This window comes from Lampetra fluviatilis, chromosome 3 (genome assembly GCF_964198595.1).
Source record: "Lampetra fluviatilis chromosome 3, kcLamFluv1.1, whole genome shotgun sequence".
In the NCBI taxonomy this organism is placed as follows: Eukaryota; Metazoa; Chordata; class Hyperoartia; order Petromyzontiformes; family Petromyzontidae; genus Lampetra; species Lampetra fluviatilis.
Window position 1 is genome coordinate 1537941 of NC_136277.1, and position 25132 is coordinate 1563072.

A 25132-nucleotide genomic window follows, 5' to 3' on the forward strand; every position below is an offset into this window, starting at 1 on the left:
GAACCGGGCTTGTGATGATGCGATGATGCGATGATAAAACATCCTTTCTAGATTTGAAGCTTTCGTGACTGCAAGGATTCACATTCTTAGGTTTTTTCGGTAAAGTCACGTAGGTAAAAAATTAAAAATTAATAAAAGTAAAATAAAAATCACGACGTTTCGTGATTTTTATTTTATGGGAATGTATTTAACACGTAGGCTTTCGCGACCAAGCACTAACTAAACGGCACGTGTTTGTTTACGTGACGAACCTTGCTAATTGGCTGTGTCGGGTGGTGGCGGGTTTAACGACACGTGTATATTTACGTGATCTGACCCAGCGAAATCTCTGTTATGGATGGAACCCCGTGCTCGTCGATTGCACGTTCATTTTCCGTGGGGTGGCGGTGGCGGTGTGAGCTCGTCCTCAACGCTGTCGTGTCCGTCGTCGTTGTGGACGCCCGGTAGGGTGGCGCCCCGCCAGTCGCGGGCCCCGACGGACCCTTCAGCGCCGGCCCGGTGGCGCCCGGTGGCCGCATGGTCCCCAACCCGCAGCATGTGCAGGAGCAGATCCAGCAGAGCCTCGCCAACTTGCAGCAACAGCAGCAGCACCTCCTGCAGCAGCAGCAGGTGAGGAGGGGGGGCAGCAGGTGCCGCTGGTGCTGAGCGAGTGGTGCGCGTGAAAGTCGGCAATGATGAGCAGGGTTGCCATGCAACAGGGTGGTGCAGATTCGTCTTGTTGCTGAAGAGTCGTGTCGCTATGCAACAGGAAGGTGCTGATGAGTAGTGTTTGCCGTGCAATAGGGAGGTGTTGACGGTGAGTGTTCCTATGCAACAGGGAGGTAATAATTTGTAGCATTGCTATGCAACAGGGAGGTCCTGATGGATAGTTTTGCTTGGTAACAGTTGAGCTAATCGGAAGTATTGCTGTGCAACAGGGAGGTGCTGACAAAGTGTTGCCACGCAACAGGCTGGCGAGGGTTGCTGTTTCCGCAGCAACGGCGCATGAGCGTCCCCACGGTAACGGTGTGCGTTTGCCGCCCTGCATGACGCCAGGAGCAGATGGAGGCGGCCGTGTGTGCGGCCCAGGAGGCGCGCGTGCGCGCAATGGCCGCCGAGGCCCAGCTCAGCCTGAGCGACCTGGACGGCCTCCTGCAGCCGATCATCGACACGTGCACTAAGGACGCCATCTCTGTATGGCACCTCACCCCCCTCCACCAGCACCAACAGCGTTGATTGAGCAGTCTATTGTGTGTGTGCACGAGATGGTTTTGGTATGTGCGTAATGGCGAACACGGCGTGCGTTTCTTGAGACGGTGATGGTGTCTGTGTGACGGTTTTGGGGTGTGGTTGGGAATGTATTTAATATTGTTAGTGTGTGACGATGTGTGTGTGCGTGAAAATTGTGTCACGGTGTTGGGTGTGTGATGCTGCGTCCGACGGTATCGATGTGTGATGCAATCCGTGTGACAATGTGTTAGTGGTGGTGTGTGTGATGATGCGTGTCAATGTTTGCGGATGATGGTCTGCGTGTCACGGTGACGGTGCGATCGTATGTTCGCGACGGTGACGTTGCATGCGACGGTGATGTGACGGCGGCGGTGACTTCTCGCGTGCGCTGCGTGCAGACCGGCAAGACGTGGATCTTCTCAAACGCCAAGTCTACGGGGGTGTGCGAGGCGCTGGCCGAGTACCTGCGCTGGAGGATCGTGCGTCCGGGCTCCAGCTTCGAGCTACGCCTGCACCTCATCTACCTCATCAACGACGTTCTGCACCACTGGTGATTGCCGTGCCTGCCCCATTGCCCCGTTGCCCCCCCCCCCATCCCCTTGCATCCGTGCCAGAGGTCGCAAACGGGTTTTGATTCCTTACCCGTACCCGTACCCGGCCGCACCAGGGTCGCAAACGGGTACCCGTACCCGGCCGGGTACGGGTAGCCGGGTATCGGGTAGGGTACGGGTATCGGGTACCCGGTTGCGACCTCTGATCCGTGCTAAACGCAGGGCTGCATTGAAGGCGATTCCGTGTTTGTGGTCCACCGCCACGCTCGGTGCTTTTTGTCTTGTTCGGTCAGGTGGCTCTTTCCACTGCAGAACCCGAGCCGTGCCCCGTGAACAAAACTAAAAACTAAACTATTAATTTACCAGGTCAGGCACACTTGCGCTATATAGTTCTTTTTCAGAAACAACCTGGCCACAAATGATACCTCAATGAAGTGGCTTACCATTCGGACGCTGTCTTTCCGACAGCCCTGTTCTTCACCTGAGGGACGGCTGCTTGCGTTGTGGCCAAAACGTCGTGAGAATTGTATTTTATTATGTTTTATTATTATTTTATTATTTCCCTTCTACGTGACTTTACCGAAAGAACCAAGAAGGTGAATCCCTGCAGTCACGAAAGCTTTAAATCGAAATGCAACGAATTGTCGCTATTTGGGGGTCAATTAAATCCGGGAACTGATCCTGTTTGGTCCCGTCTTTGCCGGCTCATGTGTACTTGCGGTTGCGTGTGGTTGCGCGGAAGCAGCCAGCGCAAGCAGGCGCAGGAGCTGCAGGTTGCCCTGCAGCAGGTGGTGGTGCCCATCTTCTGCATGGCCATCTCCGGCGTCGAGGAGGAGAAACAGCAGAAGCTTACGAAGGTACGGGCTGAGTGAGTGAGTGCGTGCGTTGTGTATGAATGTGTTAGGTGTGTGTGTGCACGTTGTGTGTGTCTGTGTGAGCACGGAGACCCGAGTTCGGTTGCTGCTCGCGACAAACAGCAGCGGCGAATATCTGAACCGGTCCTGGGCCTCCTCTAGGTCAACTCGGCCTTGAAAACGAGTTGCTGGAGTTGCGTGAGACGTCGCCACTGGGGAGACAAAGTTGGCTGGGCGTAGTGCGAGCCACGCCACCACTACGTGCGCCGTGTTGTTCTTCATAGGTGCACGTGTACAGCACTTGCCTCAAGAGCCTGTTAAGGCTATACGGGGGATCTTTGTCTTTTTGTGAGTGTTCGTTGCATTGTTGTGCTGTGTTACCGTGCCGGTTTGACGCTGCCTTGCATCTTTCCATGCGCTGCTGTGTTGACGCTACTTTGTGCCCCTGCTATGCGCCGTTGTGCTGTGTCTTTGTCGTGTGTCCGTACGTTTCCGTGTGCTGCGGCTCTTTATGTTACCGTCTGTGTCCTGGTTATGTCCGTGTGTTTGCGTCGCTTGGGCGCTGTGTCTTCTATTGCCTCTACCGCGTTCCCTCGGTTGACGACTTCCCCGTGTGTGTGCGCAGCTGCTGCAGCTGTGGGAGAAGAATCGCTACTTTGAGGACAGCATCATCGGACAGCTGAAAAACCCGGGCCCGAGCCTTGCGCAATACAAGGCAAGCACTCCTCCTCATTCTTATCCCTGCATTCGTCTTCAAGGCTTGTTAATGTTAACTTACCGTCGGTTAACATCTGCCATGTGTCCTGAGTGTGCTGTTTGTCCTGTCACGTGACCCGTGTGTGCAGTGTGTCCCTTGTCATGTGTCCCCCGCCTGTCACTTGACCCATATTTAAATCTAATTTACAATTGACCCACCTGCTTGTCATCTGTCCCGCGTGCCTTGTACCCATCATGTAACTTTTGCCTGTCGCGTGAGCCGTGTGTGCTGTTTGTCACGTGACCCGTATCTACCGCATGTCCCTCGCCTGTCACATGACCCGTGTGTCCCGTCACCGCTGCCACCACCCCGTTCCCCCCCCCGCGGGCTGCAGACGGCGCTGATGGCGGAGTACGCGTCGGTGGTGGCGCCCGTGCAGCTGACCGTGCAGCAGCAATTCCGCACGCTACAGATGCAGCACCAGCAGTTTGTGGACCACCTCACCTCCATGCAGCCGCACCTGCCGCCGGCGCTGGTTAGTGCAGGGGGAGTCTGCGGGGGGTGAGAGGGGAGGTGTCGTCATCTCACGACACCGCTGGGAAGGACGGCTGTTTTGTATTGGGCTTGTCGGTGCACTGGAGCGACGCGTGTGAGATCCGCGATTCGGACCCTGTCTGTTTCCCGCTGTAGGTTCATAATGGCTGTGGGCTCAAACTGTGATCACTAGTGTAGCGAGTGGTGGTCTCAAGCCTGTTAGAAGTGACCGCACTGTTCCCGTGTGTCCCCGTGCGTTCCCTTCGCTGGCGCTTTGGTCGCCAGGGCGTGCAGCCCACGGGGCAGCCGGGAGCCACGACCCAGGCACCTGTGGGGCCAGTTACCACACAGCCTCCCACCTCCTCGCAGGGAGGTGAGCTCACTCGCTCGCTCGCTCACGCACACACTCGCTCGCTCACGCACACTCGCTCGCTCGCTCACGCACACACTCGCTCGCTCACGCACACACTCGCTCGCTCACGCACACACTCGCTGACGCACACACTCGCTCGCTCACGCACACACTCGCTCGCTCACGCACACACTCGCTCGCTCACTCACGCACACACTCGCTCGCTCACGCACACACTCGCTTGCTCACGCACACACTCGCTCGCTCACGCACACTCGCTCGCTCGCTCACTCACACACTCGCTCGCTCACGCACACTCGCTCGCTCGCTCACTCACACACTCGCTCGCTCACGCACACTCGCTCGCTCGCTCACTCACACACTCGCTCGCTCACGCACACACTCGCTCGCTCACGCACACTCGCTCGCTCGCTCACGCACACACTCGCTCGCTCACGCACACACTCGCTCGCTGACGCACACACTCGCTCGCTCACTCACACTCGCTCGCTCACGCACACACTCGCTCGCTGACGCACACACTCGCTCGCTCGCGCACACACTCGCTCGCTGACGCACACACTCGCTCGCTCACGCACACACTCGCTCGCTCACGCACACACTCGCTCGCTGACGCACACACTCGCTCGCTCACTCACACTCGCTCGCTCACGCACACACTCGCTCGCTGACGCACACACTCGCTCGCTCGCGCACACACTCGCTCGCTGACGCACACACTCGCTCGCTCGCGCACACACTCGCTCGCTCACGCACACACTCGCTCGCTCACGCACACGCTCGCTCACGCACACACTCGCTCGCTGACGCACACACTCGCTCGCTCACGCACACACTCGCTCGCTCACGCACACACTCGCTCGCTCACGCACTCGCTCGCTCGCTCACGCACACACTCGCTCGCTCACGCACACACTCGCTCGCTCACGCACACACTCGCTCGCTGACGCACACACTTGCTCGCTCACGCACACGCTCGCTCACGCACACACTCGCTCGCTCACGCACACACTCGCTCGCTCACGCACACACTCGCTCGCTCACGCACACGCTCGCTCGCTCACGCACACGCTCGCTCGCTCACGCACACTCGCTCGCTGACGCACACACTCGCTCGCTGACGCACACACTCGCTCGCTCGCTCACACACACACTTGCTCGCTCACACACACACACACACACTCGCTCGCTCACGCACACACTCGCTCGCTCACGCACACACTTGCTCGCTCACGCACACACTCGCTCGCTCACGCACACTCGCTCGCTCGCTCACGCACACACTCGCTCGCTCACGCACACACTCGCTCGCTCACGCACACTCGCTCGCTCGCTCACGCACACACTCGCTCGCTGACGCACACACTCGCTCGCTCACGCACACGCTCGCTCGCTCACGCACACACTCGCTCGCTCACGCACACACTCGCTCGCTCACGCACACACTCGCTCGCTGACGCACACACTCGCTCGCTCACGCACACGCTCGCTCGCTCACGCACACACTCGCTCGCTCACGCACACGCTCGCTCGCTCACGCACACACTCGCTCGCTCGCTCACGCACACACTCGCTCGCTCACGCACACACTCGCTCGCTCACGCACACACTCGCTCGCTTGCACACACTCGCTCGCTCACGCACACACTCGCTCGCTCACGCACACGCTCGCTCGCTCACGCACACACTCGCTCGCTCGCTCACGCACACACTCGCTCGCTCACGCACACACTCGCTCGCTCACGCACACACTCGCTCGCTCACGCACACACTCGCTCGCTTGCACACACTCGCTCGCTCACGCACACACTCGCTCGCTCACGCACACACTCGCTCGCTTGCACACACTCGCTCGCTCACGCACACACTCGCTCGCTCACGCACACACTCGCTCGCTCACGCACACACTCGCTCGCTCACGCACACACTCGCTCGCTCACGCACACACTCGCTCGCTCACGCACACACTCGCTCGCTCACGCACACACTCGCTCGCTCACGCACACGCTCGCTCGCTCACGCACACACTTGCTCGCTCACGCACACACTTGCTCGCTCACGCACACACTCGCTCGCTCACGCACACACTCGCTCGCTCACGCACACACTCGCTCGCTCACGCACACACTTGCTCGCTCACGCACACACTTGCTCGCTCACGCACACACTTGCTCGCTCACGCACACACTTGCTCGCTCACGCACACACTCGCTCGCTGACGCACACACTCGCTCGCTCACGCACACACTCGCTCGCTCACGCACACACTTGCTCGCTCACGCACACACTCGCTCGCTCACGCACACACTCGCTCGCTCACGCACACACTCGCTCGCTCACGCACACACTCGCTCGCTCACGCACACACTTGCTCGCTCACGCACACACTTGCTCGCTCACGCACACACTCGCTCGCTGACGCACACACTCGCTCGCTCACGCACACACTCGCTCGCTCACGCACACACTCGCTCGCTCACGCACACACTTGCTCGCTCACGCACACACTCGCTCACGCACACACTCGCTCGCTCACGCACACACTCGCTCGCTGACGCACACACTCGCTCGCTCACGCACACACTCGCTCGCTGACGCACACACTCGCTCGCTCACGCACACACTCGCTCGCTCACGCACACACTCGCTCGCTCACGCACACACTTGCTCGCTCACGCACACACTTGCTCGCTCACACACACACACTCGCTCGCTCACGCACACACTCGCTCGCTCACGCACACACTCGCTCGCTCGCTCACGCACACACTCGCTCGCTCACGCACACACTCGCTCGCTCACGCACACACTCGCTCGCTCACGCACACACTTGCTCGCTCACACACTCGCTCGCTCACGCACACACTTGCTCGCTCACACACACACTCGCTCACGCACACACTTGCTCGCTCACGCACACACTTGCTCGCTCACGCACACACTTGCTCGCTCACACACACACACTCGCTCGCTCACGCACACACTCGCTCGCTCACGCACACACTCGCTCGCTCGCTCACGCACACACTCGCTCGCTCACGCACACACTCGCTCGCTCACGCACACACTCGCTCACGCACACACTCGCTCGCTCACGCACACACTCGCTCGCTGACGCACACACTCGCTCGCTCACGCACACACTCGCTCGCTGACGCACACACTCGCTCGCTCACGCACACACTCGCTCGCTCACGCACACACTCGCTCGCTCACGCACACACTTGCTCGCTCACGCACACACTCGCTCGCTCACGCACACACTCGCTCGCTCACGCACACACTCGCTCGCTCACGCACACACTCGCTCGCTCACGCACACACTCGCTCGCTCACGCACACACTTGCTCGCTCACGCACACACTTGCTCGCTCACACACACACACTCGCTCGCTCACGCACACACTCGCTCGCTCACGCACACACTCGCTCGCTCGCTCACGCACACACTCGCTCGCTCACGCACACACTCGCTCGCTCACGCACACACTCGCTCGCTCACGCACACACTCGCTCGCTCACGCACACACTTGCTCGCTCACGCACACACTCGCTCGCTCACGCACACACTCGCTCGCTCACGCACACACTCGCTCGCTCACGCACACACTCGCTCGCTCACGCACACACTCGCTCGCTCACGCACACACTTGCTCGCTCACGCACACACTTGCTCGCTCACACACACACACTCGCTCGCTCACGCACACACTCGCTCGCTCACGCACACACTCGCTCGCTCGCTCACGCACACACTCGCTCGCTCACGCACACACTCGCTCGCTCACGCACACACTCGCTCGCTCACGCACACACTTGCTCGCTCACGCACACACTTGCTCGCTCACACACACACACTCGCTCGCTCACGCACACACTCGCTCGCTCACGCACACACTCGCTCGCTCGCTCACGCACACACTCGCTCGCTCACGCACACACTCGCTCGCTCGCTCACGCACACTCGCTCGCTCACGCACACACTTGCTCGCTCACGCACACACTCGCTCGCTCACGCACACACTTGCTCGCTCACGCACACACTCGCTCGCTCACGCACACACTCGCTCGCTCACGCACACACTCGCTCGCTCGCTCACGCACACTCGCTCGCTCACGCACACACTCGCTCGCACACACTCGCACGTACACTACGGAATGGCTCGCGACCTAAATAACTTGAAGTGATGCAAGTCATCTCACTCTGCCCCCCGCCCCCTACTACATGCACTCTGGGCTACAGCAACCAAGGCTTTCTTTCGAAACCCGCGGTCAACCTTGGCTCGGTGGGGAGGCCGCTCATTCTCCTCTGCTGCCCTCTGCACTCTGGAACTTGCTTCCCCCACCCATCAGTGCTGTCGACTCCCTGCCCCCCCTGTTCCAAGTCCAGGCTTGAGGCCTCCTTCTGCCTCTGACTGGTCGCCTCTCCATTAAATAAACACTGCCGCTGTTTCCTCACAGCGTCTGGAGATGCGGTGGCATTTGGACGTCGCTACATGAGTCCACGTTGTCACCGTATATTTAGTCGCAGGCGTCTAGTATCATTGACCTGATATCACCGTGAGGTCTAATCCTTCGCGTGCGCTATCGCCGAGTCCCGAGGCTCTGGGTTTCCTCGTCGCTGATGTTCGACGGCGCTGCGATGTGACGCGTCTGACAGGGGGGGCCTTCCAAGCGCCGGTCGTGTCGGGACCTGTGCCGGGGGGCCCTATCGGATCGGGGGGCCTCCCCGAAGCCATCCCTCCCGTCGGCGCCGAGGGGCACCACCCCTCCGCCTTCCCTTCCTCGCAACAGGGGCCACCGCAACAGCAACAGCAGCAGCAGCAGTCACAGCAACAGCAACAATCACAGCAGCAGCAGCAGCAACAGCCTCCCTGGAACAACCAGCAGGTGGGACGATCTGCTGTTGTGTGTGTGTGTGTGTGTCTGCTGCATGTGTGTGTGCTGCCTCTGTGTGTCTGCTGCATGTGTGTGTGTGTGCTGTCTCTGTGTGTGTGTGCTGCCTCTGTGTGTGTGCTGCCTCTGTGTGTGTCTGCTGCATGTGTGTGTGTGCTGCCTGTGTGTGTCTGCTGCCTGTGTGTGTGTGTGTGTGCTGCCTCTGTGTGTGTGATGCCTGTGTGTGTGTGTGCTGCCTCTGTGTGTGTGCGGCATGTGTGTGTGTGTGTGTGCTGCCTCTGTGTGTGTGCTGCCTCTGTGTGTGCTGCCTTGTGTGTCTGCTGCCTGTGTGTGTGTCTGCTGCCTGTGTGTGTGTGTGCTGCCTGTGTGTGTCTGCTGCCTGTGTGTGTGTGTGTGCTGCCTCTGTGTGTGTGCTGCCTGTGTGTGTGTGTGTGTGCTGCCTCTGTGTGTGTGCGGCATGTGTGTGTGTGTGTGTGCTGCCTCTGTGTGTGTGCTGCCTCTGTGTGTGCTGCCTTGTGTGTCTGCTGCCTGTGTGTGTGTGTGCTGCCTGTGTGTGTCTGCTGCCTGTGTGTGTGTGTGTGCTGCCTCTGTGTGTCTGCTGCCTGTGTGTGTGTGTGTGCTGCCTGTGTGTGTCTGCTGCCTGTGTGTGTGTGTGTGTGCTGCCTCTATGTGTGTGTGTGTGCTGCCTCTATGTGTGTGTGTGTGCTGCCTCTATGTGTGTGTGTGCTGCCTCTGTGTGTTTGCTGCCTTTGTGTGTGTGTGTGTGCTGCCTGTGTGTGTGTGCTGCCTGTGTGTGTCTGCTGCCTGTGTGTGTGTGTGTGTGCTGCCTCTGTGTGTGTGTGTGTGCTGCCTGTGTGTGTGTGTGTGTGCTGCCTCTGTGTGTGTGTGTGCTGACTGTGTGTGTGTGTGTGCTGCCTCTGTGTCTGCTGCCTGTGTGTGTGTGCTGCCTGTGTGTGTCTGCTGCCTGTGTGTGTGTGTGTGCTGCCTCTGTGTGTGTGTGTGCTGCCTGTGTGTGTGTGTGTGTGCTGCCTCTGTGTGTGTGTGTGCTGCCTGTGTGTGTGTGTGTGCTGCCTCTGTGTCTGCTGCCTGTGTGTGTGTGCTGCCTGTGTGTGTGTGTGCTGCCTCTGTGTGTCTGCTGCCTGTGTGTATGTGTGTGTGCTGCCTCTGTGTGTCTGCTGCCTGTGTGTGTGTGTGCTGCCTGTGTGTGTGTGCTGCCTCTGTGTGTCTGCTGCCTGTGTGTGTGCTGCCTCTGTGTGTGTGCTGCCTCTGTGTGTGTGCTGCCTCTGTGTGTCTGCTGTGTGTGTGTGCTGCCTCTGTGTCTGCTGCCTGTGTGTGTGTGTGCTGCCTCTGTGTGTGTGTGCTGCCTGTGTGTGTGTGCTGCCTGTGTGAGTGTGTGCTGCCTCTGTGTGTCTGCTGCCTGTGTGAGTGTGTGCTGCCTCTGTGTGTGCTGCCTCTGTGTGTGTGCTGCACGTGTGTGTGGCAGTTAGCACGCTGCACTATGAACCTGGCGACCCAAGTTCGATTCCCGCTGACGGCTAACACCAATGACAACTATCTGAACTGGCCCTTGGCCTCGGCAAAGTCGATTCGGCCTCGAACTAGTACCTGGTGCAATGGGTAAACATCTCCGCTCGGAAGACAAAGGCGGCCGGGCGTGGTGCTGGCCACCCACCCCCTTGTGTGCCGTGCCGGCCTTCATAGGTGCTCGCTAGCAGCACTTGCCCCTACGGTCTGTTAAAGGCTACACGGGAGATCTTTGTCTTGTGTGTGTGAGCTGTAAGTTAAACTCATGTTGTGTGCAGGGGCAGCAGGGGGCACCGTGGGCTGCCAACCCCCCCAACTTCAGGGCCCCTCACCCTGGCGCCTTCAACCAGCCCCCCCTCAACTTCCCACCCGGGCCCCCCCCAAACATCTCTTACGATTACCAGCACGGCTCGCACCAACGTACGTACGCACGCACGCACCCACACACACACTGCGTGCACCCCCAATCGACGTGTCGCCAGACTCGGCCGGTCTTGTTTGAAACACGGCCAACATCGGCGGCTGTAGGAGATGGTGCTGGGCCTCCTCAACGGTCTAAATGAGCACCTGGTGTCGCGTGTAAACATCATCATTGGGGAGATGGAGGTGGCCGGGTTTGGTGCTAGCCGCAAGCAGGTGCTGACTAACATAATTTGCCCAGACGCATTTAGATAAACACAAAGATCACCTCTACTCGTGCCCAGCTAAGGGCACTTAGAAAATACAAGCCTCTCGCACAGAAGACCTATCTTTAGACAATCGCGTGTGTGGGTATCAACGTGTCCGTGTGCTGCAGGAATTGGACCCCCACCCAGCTTCCACCACCCGCCCGGCATCCCCCCGATGGGGATGGAGTACCAGGCCCCGGCGGGACCCCTCCCGGCGCCGCCGCCGCCGCCCCCCCCTCCCCACAACATGGCGCCCGACTTCACGAAGCCCCCTCCAGGCTTCCCCAACATCCCCCCGCCACCCGTGGGCACGCAGGCCGCTGCAGCCGCCGCGGCCGCTGCCGCCGCCGCCCCGGAGCCCGGCGTCGACCCCAACGACCCCACGCTGCTACCCACGATGCCCTACTACGAGCTGCCCGCCGGCCTTATGGCTCCGCTCGTCATGGTGGGTGTGGGATAGAGCGTCATTGTGCGCGTCGCACTCGAGGACGAGCGTGGGTCAGGGCGCGTGCTGGACGCCCGCTGATTCTGGAACTACCTCTGGTCTCCCCGCTAACCCTTGACCCCCGTGCGACCCCACAGCTGGAGGAGACGGAGTACCGTCCCCTCAACCCCAAGGACATCCGTCTGCCCCCCCCGATGCCGCCCAGCGACCGCCTCCTGGCCGCCGTGGAGGCCTTCTACAGCCCACCGTCGCACGAGCGTCCGCGCAACAGGTAAGGGTCTCCCAGGGCCGCCACGTGGCCTGCCGCCATGCCGTCTCCCTCGCTCCGTCGTGCGCACTCTCGGCCTAGTTCAGGGCGCGAGAGCTGATTCGGCTGCTCCCCCGAAGACTTGCTGGCCCTGGAAGCTGTGGGCTTCGCCAAGAACTATCATTATCACCGTCATTGTAGACATCATCACGAATATGGCCATCATCATCGTCTTCATTGTTAGGCATGTTCGGCTTAAAGCAGAGGTCGCAAACGGGTTTTGATTCCTTACCCGTACCCGGCCGCACCAGGGTCGCAATCAGGTACCCATACCCGGCCGGGTACGGGTAGCCGGGTATCGGGTAGGGTACGGGTATCGGGTACCCGATTGCGACCTCTGGCTTAAAGACCCTTCTCTGTCCCTGTGTGCCGAGATGTGCATGTCGTTCTTAATTGTGCAGCGTCTCGAAATGCAGCTGCATCCCTTTTGCGCTCTGAATATAAATCGGGTTCTCTTGCGGACTGCAAAAGTGGCAGCTCAAGTCTCAACAGGCAGCCTTGTCACTGCATTTGCGGATGAACTTGCGTGACACTTGGGACACGTGCAAGAAGATGCTGTCCCCTTTGTCGGGCGATATTGTGAGCTGGTTGGTGGTGTGATGGGGGGACGGGGCGCCACGCTGGCCAGATGTTAACTACCTCGCCTGGTATACCGGAGGTCGTGGGTTCAATCCCGATCCTCACACCTGCTGTATATATATTGGAGTTTGCGTGTTCTCCCCGTGGTCGCGTGGATTTTTCTCCGGGTCCTCCGGTTTTTCCCGTCACATTTACTATCGGCATGCGTTATTGTAATATATGGCTGCTACAAATCTCCACATGACGATAATCCACTTTGTTGAGCTATCATTGGTGATAGCCAATTGGCTTCCGAAAAATACCTATCTCGCTCACTTGGGCCATTCGTGGTAAAATATTAAAATAGTTTTAGACGGTGGGCAGTGCGACGATGAGTGGGCGGCGCCGGCGTTGATGCCGATTGCCCCGGCGCGCGGGCGATTTGCTAAGCGTGAGCGGTGCGCGCCGCGGTGTCTGTGCGATGCCAGCAGTGAGGGCTGGGAACAGAACGGCCTCTACGAGTACTTCCGAGCCAAGATGCGCGCACGCCGCAGGCGCGAGGAGCGTCTGCACCGCCGCGGGTGAGTTCCCCCCCCCCCCCGCACCCGCCTCCGAAACCCTGTAACGTGGCGCGTCTCTATTACCTGTGGCACGCACACCCCTCTCCCCGGCGGTACGCGAGTGTGTTCGTTAAACGTCCTTCGCCACCGTACGTAGCCGACCGTGCCACTGAGACGCCGTAGCGAGATATTATCTCCCTCGCCTGGTACGCAGGAGGTCGTGGGTTCGATCTCGACCTTGACGCCTGCTGTGTATTTGGAGTTTTTGCGTCTGTGTGTGTGTATACAATTCCTTGTTTTTATTCACGCACACGAATCTGTGTGTTTATCACTGCATTTATCGTAGTGGGGTAGTAATTACACGTGTGTCCATGAGTGTGTTTACTTGTTCGGCACCACGTCATATACTGTCACGACCCTGCTAAACCTTGACCACTTGCAGCGCGTGACGACTCAATTTCAACGACTCAATCGGCGGACGCCGCCGTGCGGAGCGTGGTGATTTTGTCGTGAGGAACGGATTTTGGGGTTGACCTGCTCCGACCTTTGACCCCTCGATGCCAGGAGGTCGCGGTCGCGGAGCGGCTCGTGCGGCGGCCGCCGGTCGTACTCCAACTCCGGCTCGTCGTCGTCGGGATCCAGCTCCTCCTCGTCCTCACGCTCACGCTCGCCCCGAAGGTAACGCTCGCTACCACGGTAACGCTCGCCCCGAAGGTAACGCTCGCCCCGAAGGTAACGATCGCCCCGAAGGTAACGCTCGCCCCCAAGGTAACGCTCGCCCCGAAGGTAACGATCGCCCCCACGGTAACGCTCGCCCCCAAGGTAACGCTCGCCCCGAAGGTAACGATCGCCCCGAAGGTAACGCTCGCCCCGAAGGTAACGCTCGCCCCGAAGGTAACGATCGCCCCCACGGTAACGATCGCCCCCACGGTAACGCTCGCCCCGAAGGTAACGATCGCCCCGAAGGTAACGATCGCCCCCACGGTAACGCTCGCCCCCAAGGTAACGATCGCCCCGAAGGTAACGATCGCCCCGAAGGTAACGCTCGCCCCGAAGGTAACGATCGCCCCCACGGTAACGCTCGCCCCCAAGGTAACGCTCGCCCCGAAGGTAACGATCGCCCCGAAGGTAATGATCGCCCCGAAGGTAACGCTCGCCCCGAAGGTAACGATCGCCCCGAAGGTAACGGTCGCCCCCACTGTAACGCAGCTTGGTGCGACGCACGTACAGTAGTAAGACCTTGGATTGCGAGCAGAATTCGTTCCGGAAACGAGTTTGTAATCCAAAGCACTCGTGTATCAGTTGTGATCACGTGACGCTGGGCAGACAGAGTATACACGTGTAGTGACGTCCTATGTCACTACACACGTACTACTCGTATTGCAAGACCTCGCTCGTTTATCAAATTAATGTTTATTTTAAAAAATTTCTCGCCTTGCAAAACACTCGCAGACCAAGTTAATCGCAATCCAAGGTTTTACTGCGGTTGGATGTGCTCTGCCTCCGAGCCTCCCCTGGCGGCATGTGGTGAAGTGTCGATTTGTTGGTTACAATTGGATCTTCGGCTCGGTACACTTAACATTGTCTGCAATTGATATGCTGAAGATATTTATAAATATAGGCTTAAGAAAAGGGAGTAGATTAATCTGTACATTTCGATTTAAAGGGATTAATCTTCTTGGTTCTTTCGGTAAAGTCACGTGGAAGGGAAATAATTAAATAATAAAAATAAACATAATAAAATAAAATTCTCACGACGTTTCGGCCACAACGCAAGCAGCCGTCCTCAGGTGAAGAAACAGAGTTGTCGGAAAGACAGCGCTCCAATGAACACTGCTAAGCTTGGCAGCATATTTAAGCTGGGTGGGAGGATCAGAGCGCCTTGACAAAGGAGTTTACATATCAACAGAGGAATTTAGCATAGAAGTAGCTATGATAATGTGAGAGATTAGCATGATGTTAAAGTGAGAAATTAGCATGTAATCTAATCTGTACACTCGACGGAAAAAACAAGCAACGTCAACAACGACAAACGACACTAATAATCGTTGATTCCGTCGATGCCACGGCCTTGAGTCGTGACAACCCATCGAATCGCTGGGGTGGGTGGTAGCGTTGGTGGTGAACCGTCGTGCCCAGTGCGCTGCACATCCCACCTCCGCAGTTCGACGGAACGTGCCGCGCTTCTCCCATTCCGCAGGCGACGGAGCTACAGTCGATCGCGGTCGAGGTCCCCGCGCTACCGCCGGAGGTCTCGCTCCGCCTCTCCCCGCGCCGCCGCCGCTTCCCCTCGCCGCCCGCGGGATCGCTCGGAGCGCTCTCGCAGCAAGACTCCTCCGTGCGTCGCTCGCTCACCTTGCACACCTGTGACCTAGTGACCCCCACGCGGCCGTGACCTCCTGTGGCGAGCTGTGACCTCCTGTGGCTAGCCGTGACCTCCTGTGGCTAGCTGTGACCTCCTGTGGCTAGCTGTGACCTCCTGTGGCTAGCCGTGACCTCGTGTGGCTAGCTGTGACCTCGTGTGGCTAGCTGTGACCTCCTGTGGCTAGCTGTGACCTGTGGCTAGCTGTGACCTCTTGTGGCTAGCTGTGACCTGTGGCTAGCTGTGACCTGTGGCTAGCCGTGACCTGTGGCTAGCTGTGACCTCCTGTGGCTAGCTGTGACCTGTGGCTAGCTGTGACCTCCTGTGGCTAGCTGTGACCTCCTGTGGCCAGCTGTGACCTGTGGCTAGCTGTGACCTCCTGTGGCTAGCTGTGACCTCTTGTGGCTAGCTGTGACCTCCTGTGGCTAGCTGTGACCTCTTGTGGCTAGCTGTGACCTGTGGCTAGCCGTGACCTCCTGTGGCTAGCTGTGACCTCCTGTGGCTAGCTGTGACCTGTGGCTAGCTGTGACCTCCTGTGGCTAGCTGTGACCTCGTGTGGCTAGCTGTGACCTCGCGTGGCTAGCTGTGACCTCCTGTGGCTAGCTGTGACCTCCTGTGACTAGCTGTGACCTCCTGTGGCTAGCTGTGACCTCCTGTGGCTAGCCGTGACCTCCTGTGGCTAGCCGTGACCTCCTGTGGCTAGCTGTGACCTCCTGTGGCTAGCTGTGACCTCCTGTGGCTAGCTGTGACCTCCTGTGACTAGCTGTTACCTCCTGTGGCTAGCTGTGACCTGTGGCTAGCCGTGACCTCCTGTGGCTAGCTGTGACCTCCTGTGGCTAGCTGTGACCTGTGGCTAGCCGTGACCTCCTGTGGCTAGCTGTGACCTGTGGCTAGCTGTGACCTGTGGCTAGCTGTGACCTCGTGTGGCTAGCTGTTACCTCCTGTGGCTAGCTGTGACCTGTGGCTAGCTGTGACCTCGTGTGGCTAGCTGTGACCTGTGGCTAGCCGTGACCTCCTGTGGCTAGCTGTGACCTGTGGCTAGCTGTGACCTCCTGTGGCTAGCCGTGACCTCCTGTGGCTAGCTGTGACCTCCTGTGGCTAGCTGTGACCTGTGGCTAGCCGTGACCTCCTGTGGCTAGCCGTGACCTCCTGTGGCTAGCTGTGACCTGTGGCTAGCTGTGACCTCCTGTGACTAGCTGTGACCTCCTGTGGCTAGCTGTGACCTCCTGTGGCTAGCTGTGACCTCCTGTGACTAGCTGTGACCTCCTGTGACTAGCTGTGACCTCCTGTGGCTAGCTGTGACCTCCTGTGACTAGCTGTGACCTCCTGTGGCTAGCTGTGACCTGTGGCTAGCTGTGACCTCCTGTGGCTAGCTGTGACCTCCTGTGGCTAGCTGTGACCTCGTGTGGCTAGCTGTGACCTGTGGCTAGCTGTAACCTCCTGTGGCTAGCTGTGACCTCCTGTGGCTAGCTGTGACCTCCTGTGGCTAGCTGTGACCTCCTGTGGCTAGCCGTGACCTCCTGTGGCTAGCCGTGACCTGTGGCTAGCTGTGACCTCCTGTGGCTAGCTGTGACCTTGTGTGGCTAGCTGTGACCTCCTGTGGCTAGCTGTGACCTCCTGTGGCTAGCTGTGACCTCCTGTGGCTAGCTGTGACCTCCTGTGGCTAGCTGTGACCTCCTGTGGCTAGCTGTGACCTGTGGCTAGCTGTGACCTCCTGTGGCTAGCTGTGACCTCCTGTGGCTAGCTGTAACCTCCTGTGGCTAGCTGTGACCTGTGGCTAGCTGTGACCTCCTGTGGCTAGCTGTGACCTCCTGTGACTAGCTGTGACCTCGTGTGGCTAGCTGTGACCTCCTGTGGCTAGCTGTGACCTCCTGTGGCTAGCTGTGACCTCGTGTGGCTAGCTGTGATCTCCTGTGGCTAGCTGTGACCTCCTGTGGCTAGCTGTGACCTCATGTGGCTAGCTGTGACCTCCTGTGGCTAGCTATGACCTCCTGTGGCTAGCCGTGACCTCCTGTGGCTAGCTGTGACTTCGTGTGGCTAGCCGTGACCTCCTGTGGCTAGCTGTGACCTCCTGTGACTAGCTGTGACCTGTGGCTAGCCGTGACCTCCTGTGGCTAGCTGTGACTTCGTGTGGCTAGCCGTGACCTCCTGTGGCTAGCCGTGACCTCCTGTGGCTAGCTGTAACCTCCTGTGGCTAGCTGTGACCTCCTGTGGCTAGCCGTGACCTCCTGTGGCTAGCTGTGACCTCCTGTGGCTAGCTGTGACCTCCTGTGGCTAGCTGTAACCTCCTGTGGCTAGCCGTGACCTCCTGTGGCTAGCTGTGACCTCCTGTGGCTAGCTGTGACCTCCTGTGGCTAGCTGTGACCTCCTGTGGCTAGCCGTGACCTCCTGTGGCTAGCCGTGACCTCCTGTGGCTAGCTGTGACCTCCTGTGGCTAGCTGTAACCTCCTGTGGCTAGCTGTGACCTCCTGTGACTAGCTGTAACCTCCTGTGGCTAGCTGTGACCTCCTGTGGCTAGCTGTGACCTGTGGCTAGCTGTGACCTCCTGTGACTAGCTGTAACCTCCTGTGGCTAGCTGTGACCTGTGGCTAGCTGTGACCTCCTGTGACTTCCTGTGACCTCCTGTGGCTAGCTGTGACCTGTGGCTAGCTGTGACCTCCTGTGACTAGCTGTAACCTCCTGTGGCTAGCTGTGACCTCCTGTGGCTAGCTGTGACCTCCTGTGGCTAGCTGTGACCTGTGGCTAGCTGTGACCTCCTGTGGCTAGCTGTGACCTCCTGTGACTAGCTGTAACCTCCTGTGGCTAGCTGTGACCTGTGGCTAGCTGTAACCTCCTGTGGCTAGCTGTGACCTCCTGTGACTAGCTGTGACCTCCTGTGGCTAGCTGTGACCTCCTGTGGCTAGCTGTGACCTGTGGCTAGCTGTGACCTTCTGTGGCTAGCTGTGACCTCCTGTGGCTAGCTGTGACCTCCTGTGGCTAGCTGTGACCTCCTGTGGCTAGCTGTAACCTCCTGTGGCTAGCTGTGACCTCCTGTGGCTAGCTGTGACCTGTGGCTAGCTGTAACCTCCTGTGGCTAGCCGTGACCTCCTGTGGCTAGCCGTGACCTGTGGCTAGCCGTGACCCCTTGTGGCTAGCTGTGACCTGTGGCTTGCTGTGACCTCGTGACCCCCCGCGGCTGTGAGTTGGTGACCCTCCGTAGCCGTTACCCCGTGTGACCCCCCCCTCCCGCATGCACGTGACCTGTGACCTCACGACCCTACTCAGACGTACCTGCTCGCTCATGATCGCACACCTGTGACTCCCCGAGTACACGTGATACCTCGTGACCCTCTACACCTGTGACACCCTTGCCAACACACACTTGTGACTTAATGACCACGCACATCCGTGTTGCCCGTGCGCTCGTGATGCCACAGTCCCCTCTAGACGTGACGACGGAGCTGCCCTGGCTGTCCACTGTGCACGATGAGTCCCGGGGCAGCGTCGATGAGTAACCGGGGCAGTTCCCCGGGGCAGGTGGGGCAGCAGCACCCCGAGTCCCAGTGGGATCCAGAAGGCCAAGACGACGCCGACACACGTCAGTGACGTGAAATCTGCGCTTGCTTGACGGTAGCGTGACGTGGCGCTGTGTGTGCCGCCCCCCCCCCCCCCCGCAGGTCGCAGGCGTCTGGATTGGGCGGTGGCCACGTGCCCCCCGACCACCGCATCAACGAGGAGAACAAGGGGCGGCAGCTCATGCTCAAGATGGGTGAGCGCCCGTCGCAACATCGTCACTTTATACGTATCCCAGCAGCCCGCGCGTCCCTTGCACCTTGACCGGTGAGCAAATAGAGTCTCATGAAAGCCGAGTATCAATCCGCTGCTGGATGAAGGGCCTCCTCTGAAGTTTCCCATGCGAGTCGTGGGATGTTGAGCGACCTGGCGTGGCGCTGGCCACCCACCCCCCCCCCTCGCGCGCCGTGCCGGCCACAGTAGCTGCTCGCCCATCATCACTTTGTTGAGGCTATACGGGGGGGGGGATCTTTGTCCTTGTGTGTCCGTGTGCGCGGCGCAGGCTGGAGCGGGGCCGGTGGCCTGGGCGCCAACGAGCAGGGCATCCAGGACCCCATAAAGGGCGGGGACATTCGGGACCGCTGGGACCAGTACAAGGGCGTAGGCATCCCCCTCGATGACCCCTTCGAGAGCTTCCGGCGCAGCAAGAGCAGCACTTTCATCGCGCGCATGAAGGCTCGCGTCGACGACCGTACGTAGCGGCGCGGGGCGGGAGGGGCGGGAGGGGCGGGAGAGGCGGGAGGGGGGGGCTGGGTTACCGGTCCGCGCTTCGATTCGAATTCAGTCTTAGTCCCAGGACCCCCAAGCTTTGCGTTGTTTGTCTTGTGTTAGCGTCCGCGCTTCGATTCCTCCTCACATGTTGAGCCAAGCAGCAACGACTTTGTTTCGTCTCGATCCACGGTGCATTTACCACCAACACGGTGCATGTCACAACACCCTCACCCACTCGCTCACCCACGCTCACCACACTGCATGTCACAACACCCTCACCCACTCGCTCACCCACGCTCACCACACTGCAGGTCACAACACACTCACCCACTCACTCGCTCACCCACGCTCACCACACTGCAGGTCACAACACACTCACCTACTCACTCACCCACGCTCACCACACTGCAGGTCACAACACACTCACCCACTCGCTCACCCACACTCACCACACTGCAGGTCACAACACCCTCACCCACTCGCTCACCCACGCTCACCACACTGCATGTCACAACACCCTCACCCACTCGCTCACCCACGCTCACCACACTGCAGGTCACAACACACTCACCCACTCACTCGCTCACCCACGCTCACCACACTGCAGGTCACAACACACTCACCCACTCACTCGCTCACCCACGCTCACCACACTGCAGGTCACAACACACTCACCTACTCACTCACCCACGCTCACCACACTGCAGGTCACAACACACTCACCCACTCGCTCACCCACGCTCACCACACTGCAGGTCACAACACCCTCACCCACTCGCTCACCCACGCTCACCACACTGCATGTCACAACACCCTCACCCACTCGCTCACCCACGCTCACCACACTGCAGGTCACAACACACTCACCCACTCACTCGCTCACCCACGCTCACCACACTGCAGGTCACAACACACTCACCTACTCACTCACCCACGCTCACCACACTGCAGGTCACAACACACTCACCCACTCGCTCACCCACACTCACCACACTGCAGGTCACAACACACTCACCCACTCGCTCACCCACGCTCACCACACTGCAGGTCACAACACACTCACCCACTCGCTCACCCACGCTCACCACACTGCAGGTCACAGCACACTCACCCACTCGCTCACCCATGCTCACCACACTGCAGGCCACAACACACTCACCCACTCACTCACCCACGCTCACCACACTGCAGGTCACAACACACTCACCCACTCGCTCACCCACGCTCACCACACTGCAGGTCACAACACACTCACCCACTCGCTCACCCACGCTCACCACACAGCAGGTCACAACACACTCACCCACTCACTCGCCCACGCTCACCACACTGCAGGTCACAACACACTCACCCACTCACTCGCTCACCCACGCTCACCACACTGCAGGTCACAACACACTCACCTACTCACTCACCCACGCTCACCACACTGCAGGTCACAACACACTCACCCACTCGCTCACCCACGCTCACCACACTGCAGGTCACAACACACTCACCCACTCGCTCACCCACGCTCACCACACTGCAGGTCACAACACACTCACCCACTCGCTCACCCACGCTCACCACACTGCAGGCCACAACACACTCGCCCACTCGCTCACCCACGCTCACCACACTGCAGGTCACAACACACTCACCCACTCGCTCGCCCACGCTCACCACACTGCAGGTCACAACACACTCACCCACTCACTCACCCACGCTCACCACACTGCAGGTCACAACACACTCACCCACTCGCTCACCCACGCTCACCACACTGCAGGTCACAACACACTCACCTACTCACTCACCCACGCTCACCACACTGCAGGTCACAACACACTCACCCACTCGCTCACCCACGCTCACCACACTGCAGGTCACAACACACTCACCCACTCGCTCACCCACGCTCACCACACTGCAGGCCACAACACACTCACCCACTCACTCACCCACGCTCACCACACTGCAGGTCACAACACACTCACCCACTCACTCACCCACGCTCACCACACTGCAGGTCACAACACACTCACCCACTCGCTCACCCACGCTCACCACACTGCAGGTCACCTCGCTGATCTTTCTGCTTCTTACCCCGTACTGCTCGTCCGTGTTCCATCGTCTTTATAACGTTTCTCGGTATTCAGGAATCGTATCGACTCCCTTCTCCTGCACCTTTAATGGTGCCGCTTGTCGCTGGCCGCTTTGCGTTTTGGGCTTTTGGGTCTGTGCTCAGCAATCTTCCATTATTCACGTAACAAAGTATTTAGTTTTCATTTGTCGATCACCGAGGTGTTGGTGGTCATCCGCGCTGCGCGCGTAACGATCGTCTCTTGTGCCGTTGCAGCTACCGCCCCCCCTACTCCAACCACGGAAGCGGAGGTGAAGGAGTGAGGAGGTGGAGGAGTGAGGAGGTGGAGGAGTGAGGAGGTGGAGGAGGTGGAGGAGTGAGGAGGTGGAGGAGTGAGGAGGTGGAGGAGTGAGGAGGTGGAGGAGTGAGGAGGTGGATCGCGTGGACACGGCCACGACACCACAGGCCTGTGCACGGGCAGCCCGACGGAGAACCGCGCACACACCAACACATCCCCCATGTAGCCTTCTCAGACCGGGGCAAGTTCAGTTTGTACCGAATAAGGCCGGCACGAAACATTTTGTCTCCCCGGTGCCGATCATTGTTAACACATTGCACCAGGTACTCATTTAAAGCTGAGTTGACCTAGGGGAGGACCAGCACCGGTTCAGGTGTCCGCCACTGATATTGGCCGTGAGCGGGAATCCAACGCGGGTTGCAGGTTTTGTTTGTGGAGTGGCTGCTCCCCAAAACACAACCCACACAGATCCACCACTACATGTCCACACACATTACACACACAAATCCAGACATAGTGACGAATCCACCAACACACACAGGTGCATCCACATATCCACCCACACGTACGCCCACCATTTCAACGACAGGTGTTTTGTTTACGGGAAGCGGTGAGATTTTGTACAAAAATTAACGTCTCCTGTACATGAAATGTTCAGGGACGAGAAATCCAACCCTCACCCTGGGCGAGCGGGGTTTGCCGAGTGATCGTTTCTGCGTCGTGCGTTGGCACGCATGGCGCCAAGGTGGCTAGGAGATGTTAACTACCTCGCCTGGTATACACAAGTCTATGGGTTCGATCCCGACCTTGACACCTGCTGTGTATTTGGAGTTTGGATATTCTCTCACCCCTTGGCCGTGTGGATTTGTCTCTGGGTCCACCGGTTTTTTTCGCCCGCGTTCAGAATCGACATGCGTTGGGACTATGTGACCGCTGTAAATGTCCACGAGATGAGCCGCTGCGTTGAGCTATAATTTGTGACGGACGAGGTCGCTTCTGAAAAATAGCTCAGTGTGGGGCCTTACCTGGTAAAATACAAAAAAATCGAACTTGAGATTGTTTTGTTAAAAAGGCGCATTGGGTGGTACCAATTTTCGATGTGGCCCACGGGCTCGCTACTCCGTGCGTCGCGTTTGTGCCCCGTGCGGTGGTTTGCGAGACGGAGGTGGGTTGTGGGGGTGCGCGTGGCCGTGAGACGGGGCGCGATGGGGCTTGTGCCGCGATGGAGCACCGGTAGCGACAACGCCTGCGGTTTTGTATTAAAGCATTGGGGTCGTTTCGCCAGAGGCTGCGTGTCCCTCATTCTGTGTGCGCACTCGCTCTGCGGCTGATGAGCGTGCTGCGTCTCTGTGAGGGCAAGCGTTTCACGATCGTCGTCGTGGGGCGCGGGATGAAGGCCGCTTCTCCCTGTCGCCATGTCTCCGTTCGGAGGACTCATTTTTGTGTGTTTACTGTAACTTTTTAGTGTTTTGGTTTCTTTTACTTATTGTGCTTTAGTTTATTGTACTTTTAGTTTATCGTACCTTTTTGTGTGTTAGTTTATTGTACCTTTTTGTGTGTTAGTTTATTTTACTTTTTGTGTGTTAGTTTATTTTACTTATTGTGTGTTAGTTTATTTTACTTTTTTGTGTTTTAGTTTATTGTACTTTTATTTTTTTAGTGTATTGTTACTTTTTGTGTGTTATTTTATTGTACTTTTAGTTTTTTAGTTTATCGTACCTTTTTGTGTGTTAGTTTATTTTACTTATTGTGCTTTAGTTTATTGTCTGTACGCTGGCGCGGAAGAAGTCCCAACGCACAGAGCTGCACAACTTCGCTTCGGCACGCAAAATGATTTCGATCGCTCCGTCTCCCACGTTTGTGCGTCCCCTCTCTCTCTCGAGAGAGGGGACATTCTCTCTCGTGGCCGCCCGCACCGTGCTCCGCCAAGATGATGCCGTCTTGCGTTCGCTACTCTGATGCACGTACGGTCACTGGGGGGGGGGGGGGTGGCACATGTCCCCCCAATGATTCGATCGAAATCCCTCATTTCGATCGGATCATTGGGGTTTATTAGTAATAAATCGGCATTTTGCGACCCGCACTGCCACTATGTAGCATATTATTACGTGCCAGGGACTAAGATGATAGGACAATAGTCTGAGTTCATAATTGTCAATAAGTAACGGCAAAGCGGTTATAAGCGAGTCAGAATTGTGCGCAGTTGCGTGTCCAGCCCACGACTTCCCTGAAGGCGTCAGCAGCTCCAGCGAGCGCGATGCCGATCACACGACGCGGTTCCAATTCGACCCTCGATCGATGGCCGCGCCATCGCCGCACACGCGTCGAACGAAAATCAAGGGACAAGTCGTCACTCACTAACAACTCCTCACTAACAACTCCTCCATCATTTCTCATTGCTGGAGGGGCTGTCCCCCCCCCACTACCTGAAAATCCTGGCTCCGCTATTGCACTTCTTTAGCACCGTACGTAGCTAGTCGGAGGTGTGGGGGAAGGACAACAAAACTCGTTCGTCAATCTGGATGATGATTTTAAAAGTGCGAAGCTTCCTGATATCGGAAGCAAGAGCGTTCCAGACGTCCGCAGAGGCGCATGTGAAAGGGCCGCGAGATGCGGTGACAGCAAGTCTCTGTTCCATGGCTGATCCAAGCCTCTCTCTTCATAGGGGCCGTCCATAAATGACGTCACGCGATTTTGGACGATTTTTGACCCCCACCCCCCTCGTCACACGGCGTCAAAGTCAGACGCCCCCTCATATGACGTCACAAAGCTCTGCACCCCCCCCCCCCCAAAACCATATTTTCATTTTGAAAATAAAACATGCTTCAAATCGCTTTAAACTATTGCCATTGTAGTGCGTATTCAATGTGGCGCTGCACTCTGATGTTGTAGGAGAAAACATTTATAAAAAGTATATTTAATTAAGTAGAACGTGTTGTCTATATTCATTTAAAGTTGCGCATTTTTA

The 25132-nt window shown here is 58.3% G+C and overlaps 1 protein-coding gene across 6 annotated transcripts in view; it reads left to right on the forward strand.

Moving 5' to 3' along the window:
• The window catches only part of CHERP (calcium homeostasis endoplasmic reticulum protein), a 26071-nt gene extending 2628 nt beyond the window's left edge, over positions 1-23443 (forward strand). For 2 of the 6 annotated variants that reach the window (XM_078881274.1, XM_078881299.1), the window contains 17 exons: positions 448-609; positions 1036-1173; positions 1608-1759; positions 2503-2617; positions 3240-3329; positions 3706-3846; positions 4131-4218; positions 8879-9108; positions 10917-11058; positions 11435-11751; positions 11889-12022; positions 13105-13197; positions 13741-13854; positions 15377-15514; positions 19195-19286; positions 19593-19781; positions 22143-23443. In XM_078881274.1, the coding sequence (XP_078737400.1) occupies positions 448-609; positions 1036-1173; positions 1608-1759; positions 2503-2617; positions 3240-3329; positions 3706-3846; positions 4131-4218; positions 8879-9108; positions 10917-11058; positions 11435-11751; positions 11889-12022; positions 13105-13197; positions 13741-13854; positions 15377-15514; positions 19195-19286; positions 19593-19781; positions 22143-22189 (2382 nt within the window). In that variant the 3' untranslated portion in view covers positions 22190-23443. Of the gene's footprint in view, positions 1-447; positions 610-1035; positions 1174-1607; positions 1760-2502; positions 2618-3239; positions 3330-3705; positions 3847-4130; positions 4219-8878; positions 9109-10916; positions 11059-11434; positions 11752-11888; positions 12023-13104; positions 13198-13740; positions 13855-15376; positions 15515-19194; positions 19287-19592; positions 19782-22142 lie in introns of those variants that run through there. The other 4 variants (XM_078881279.1, XM_078881275.1, XM_078881308.1 and 1 more) reach the window with 4 other exon arrangements.
• Positions 23444-25132: the final 1689 nt, after the last annotated feature.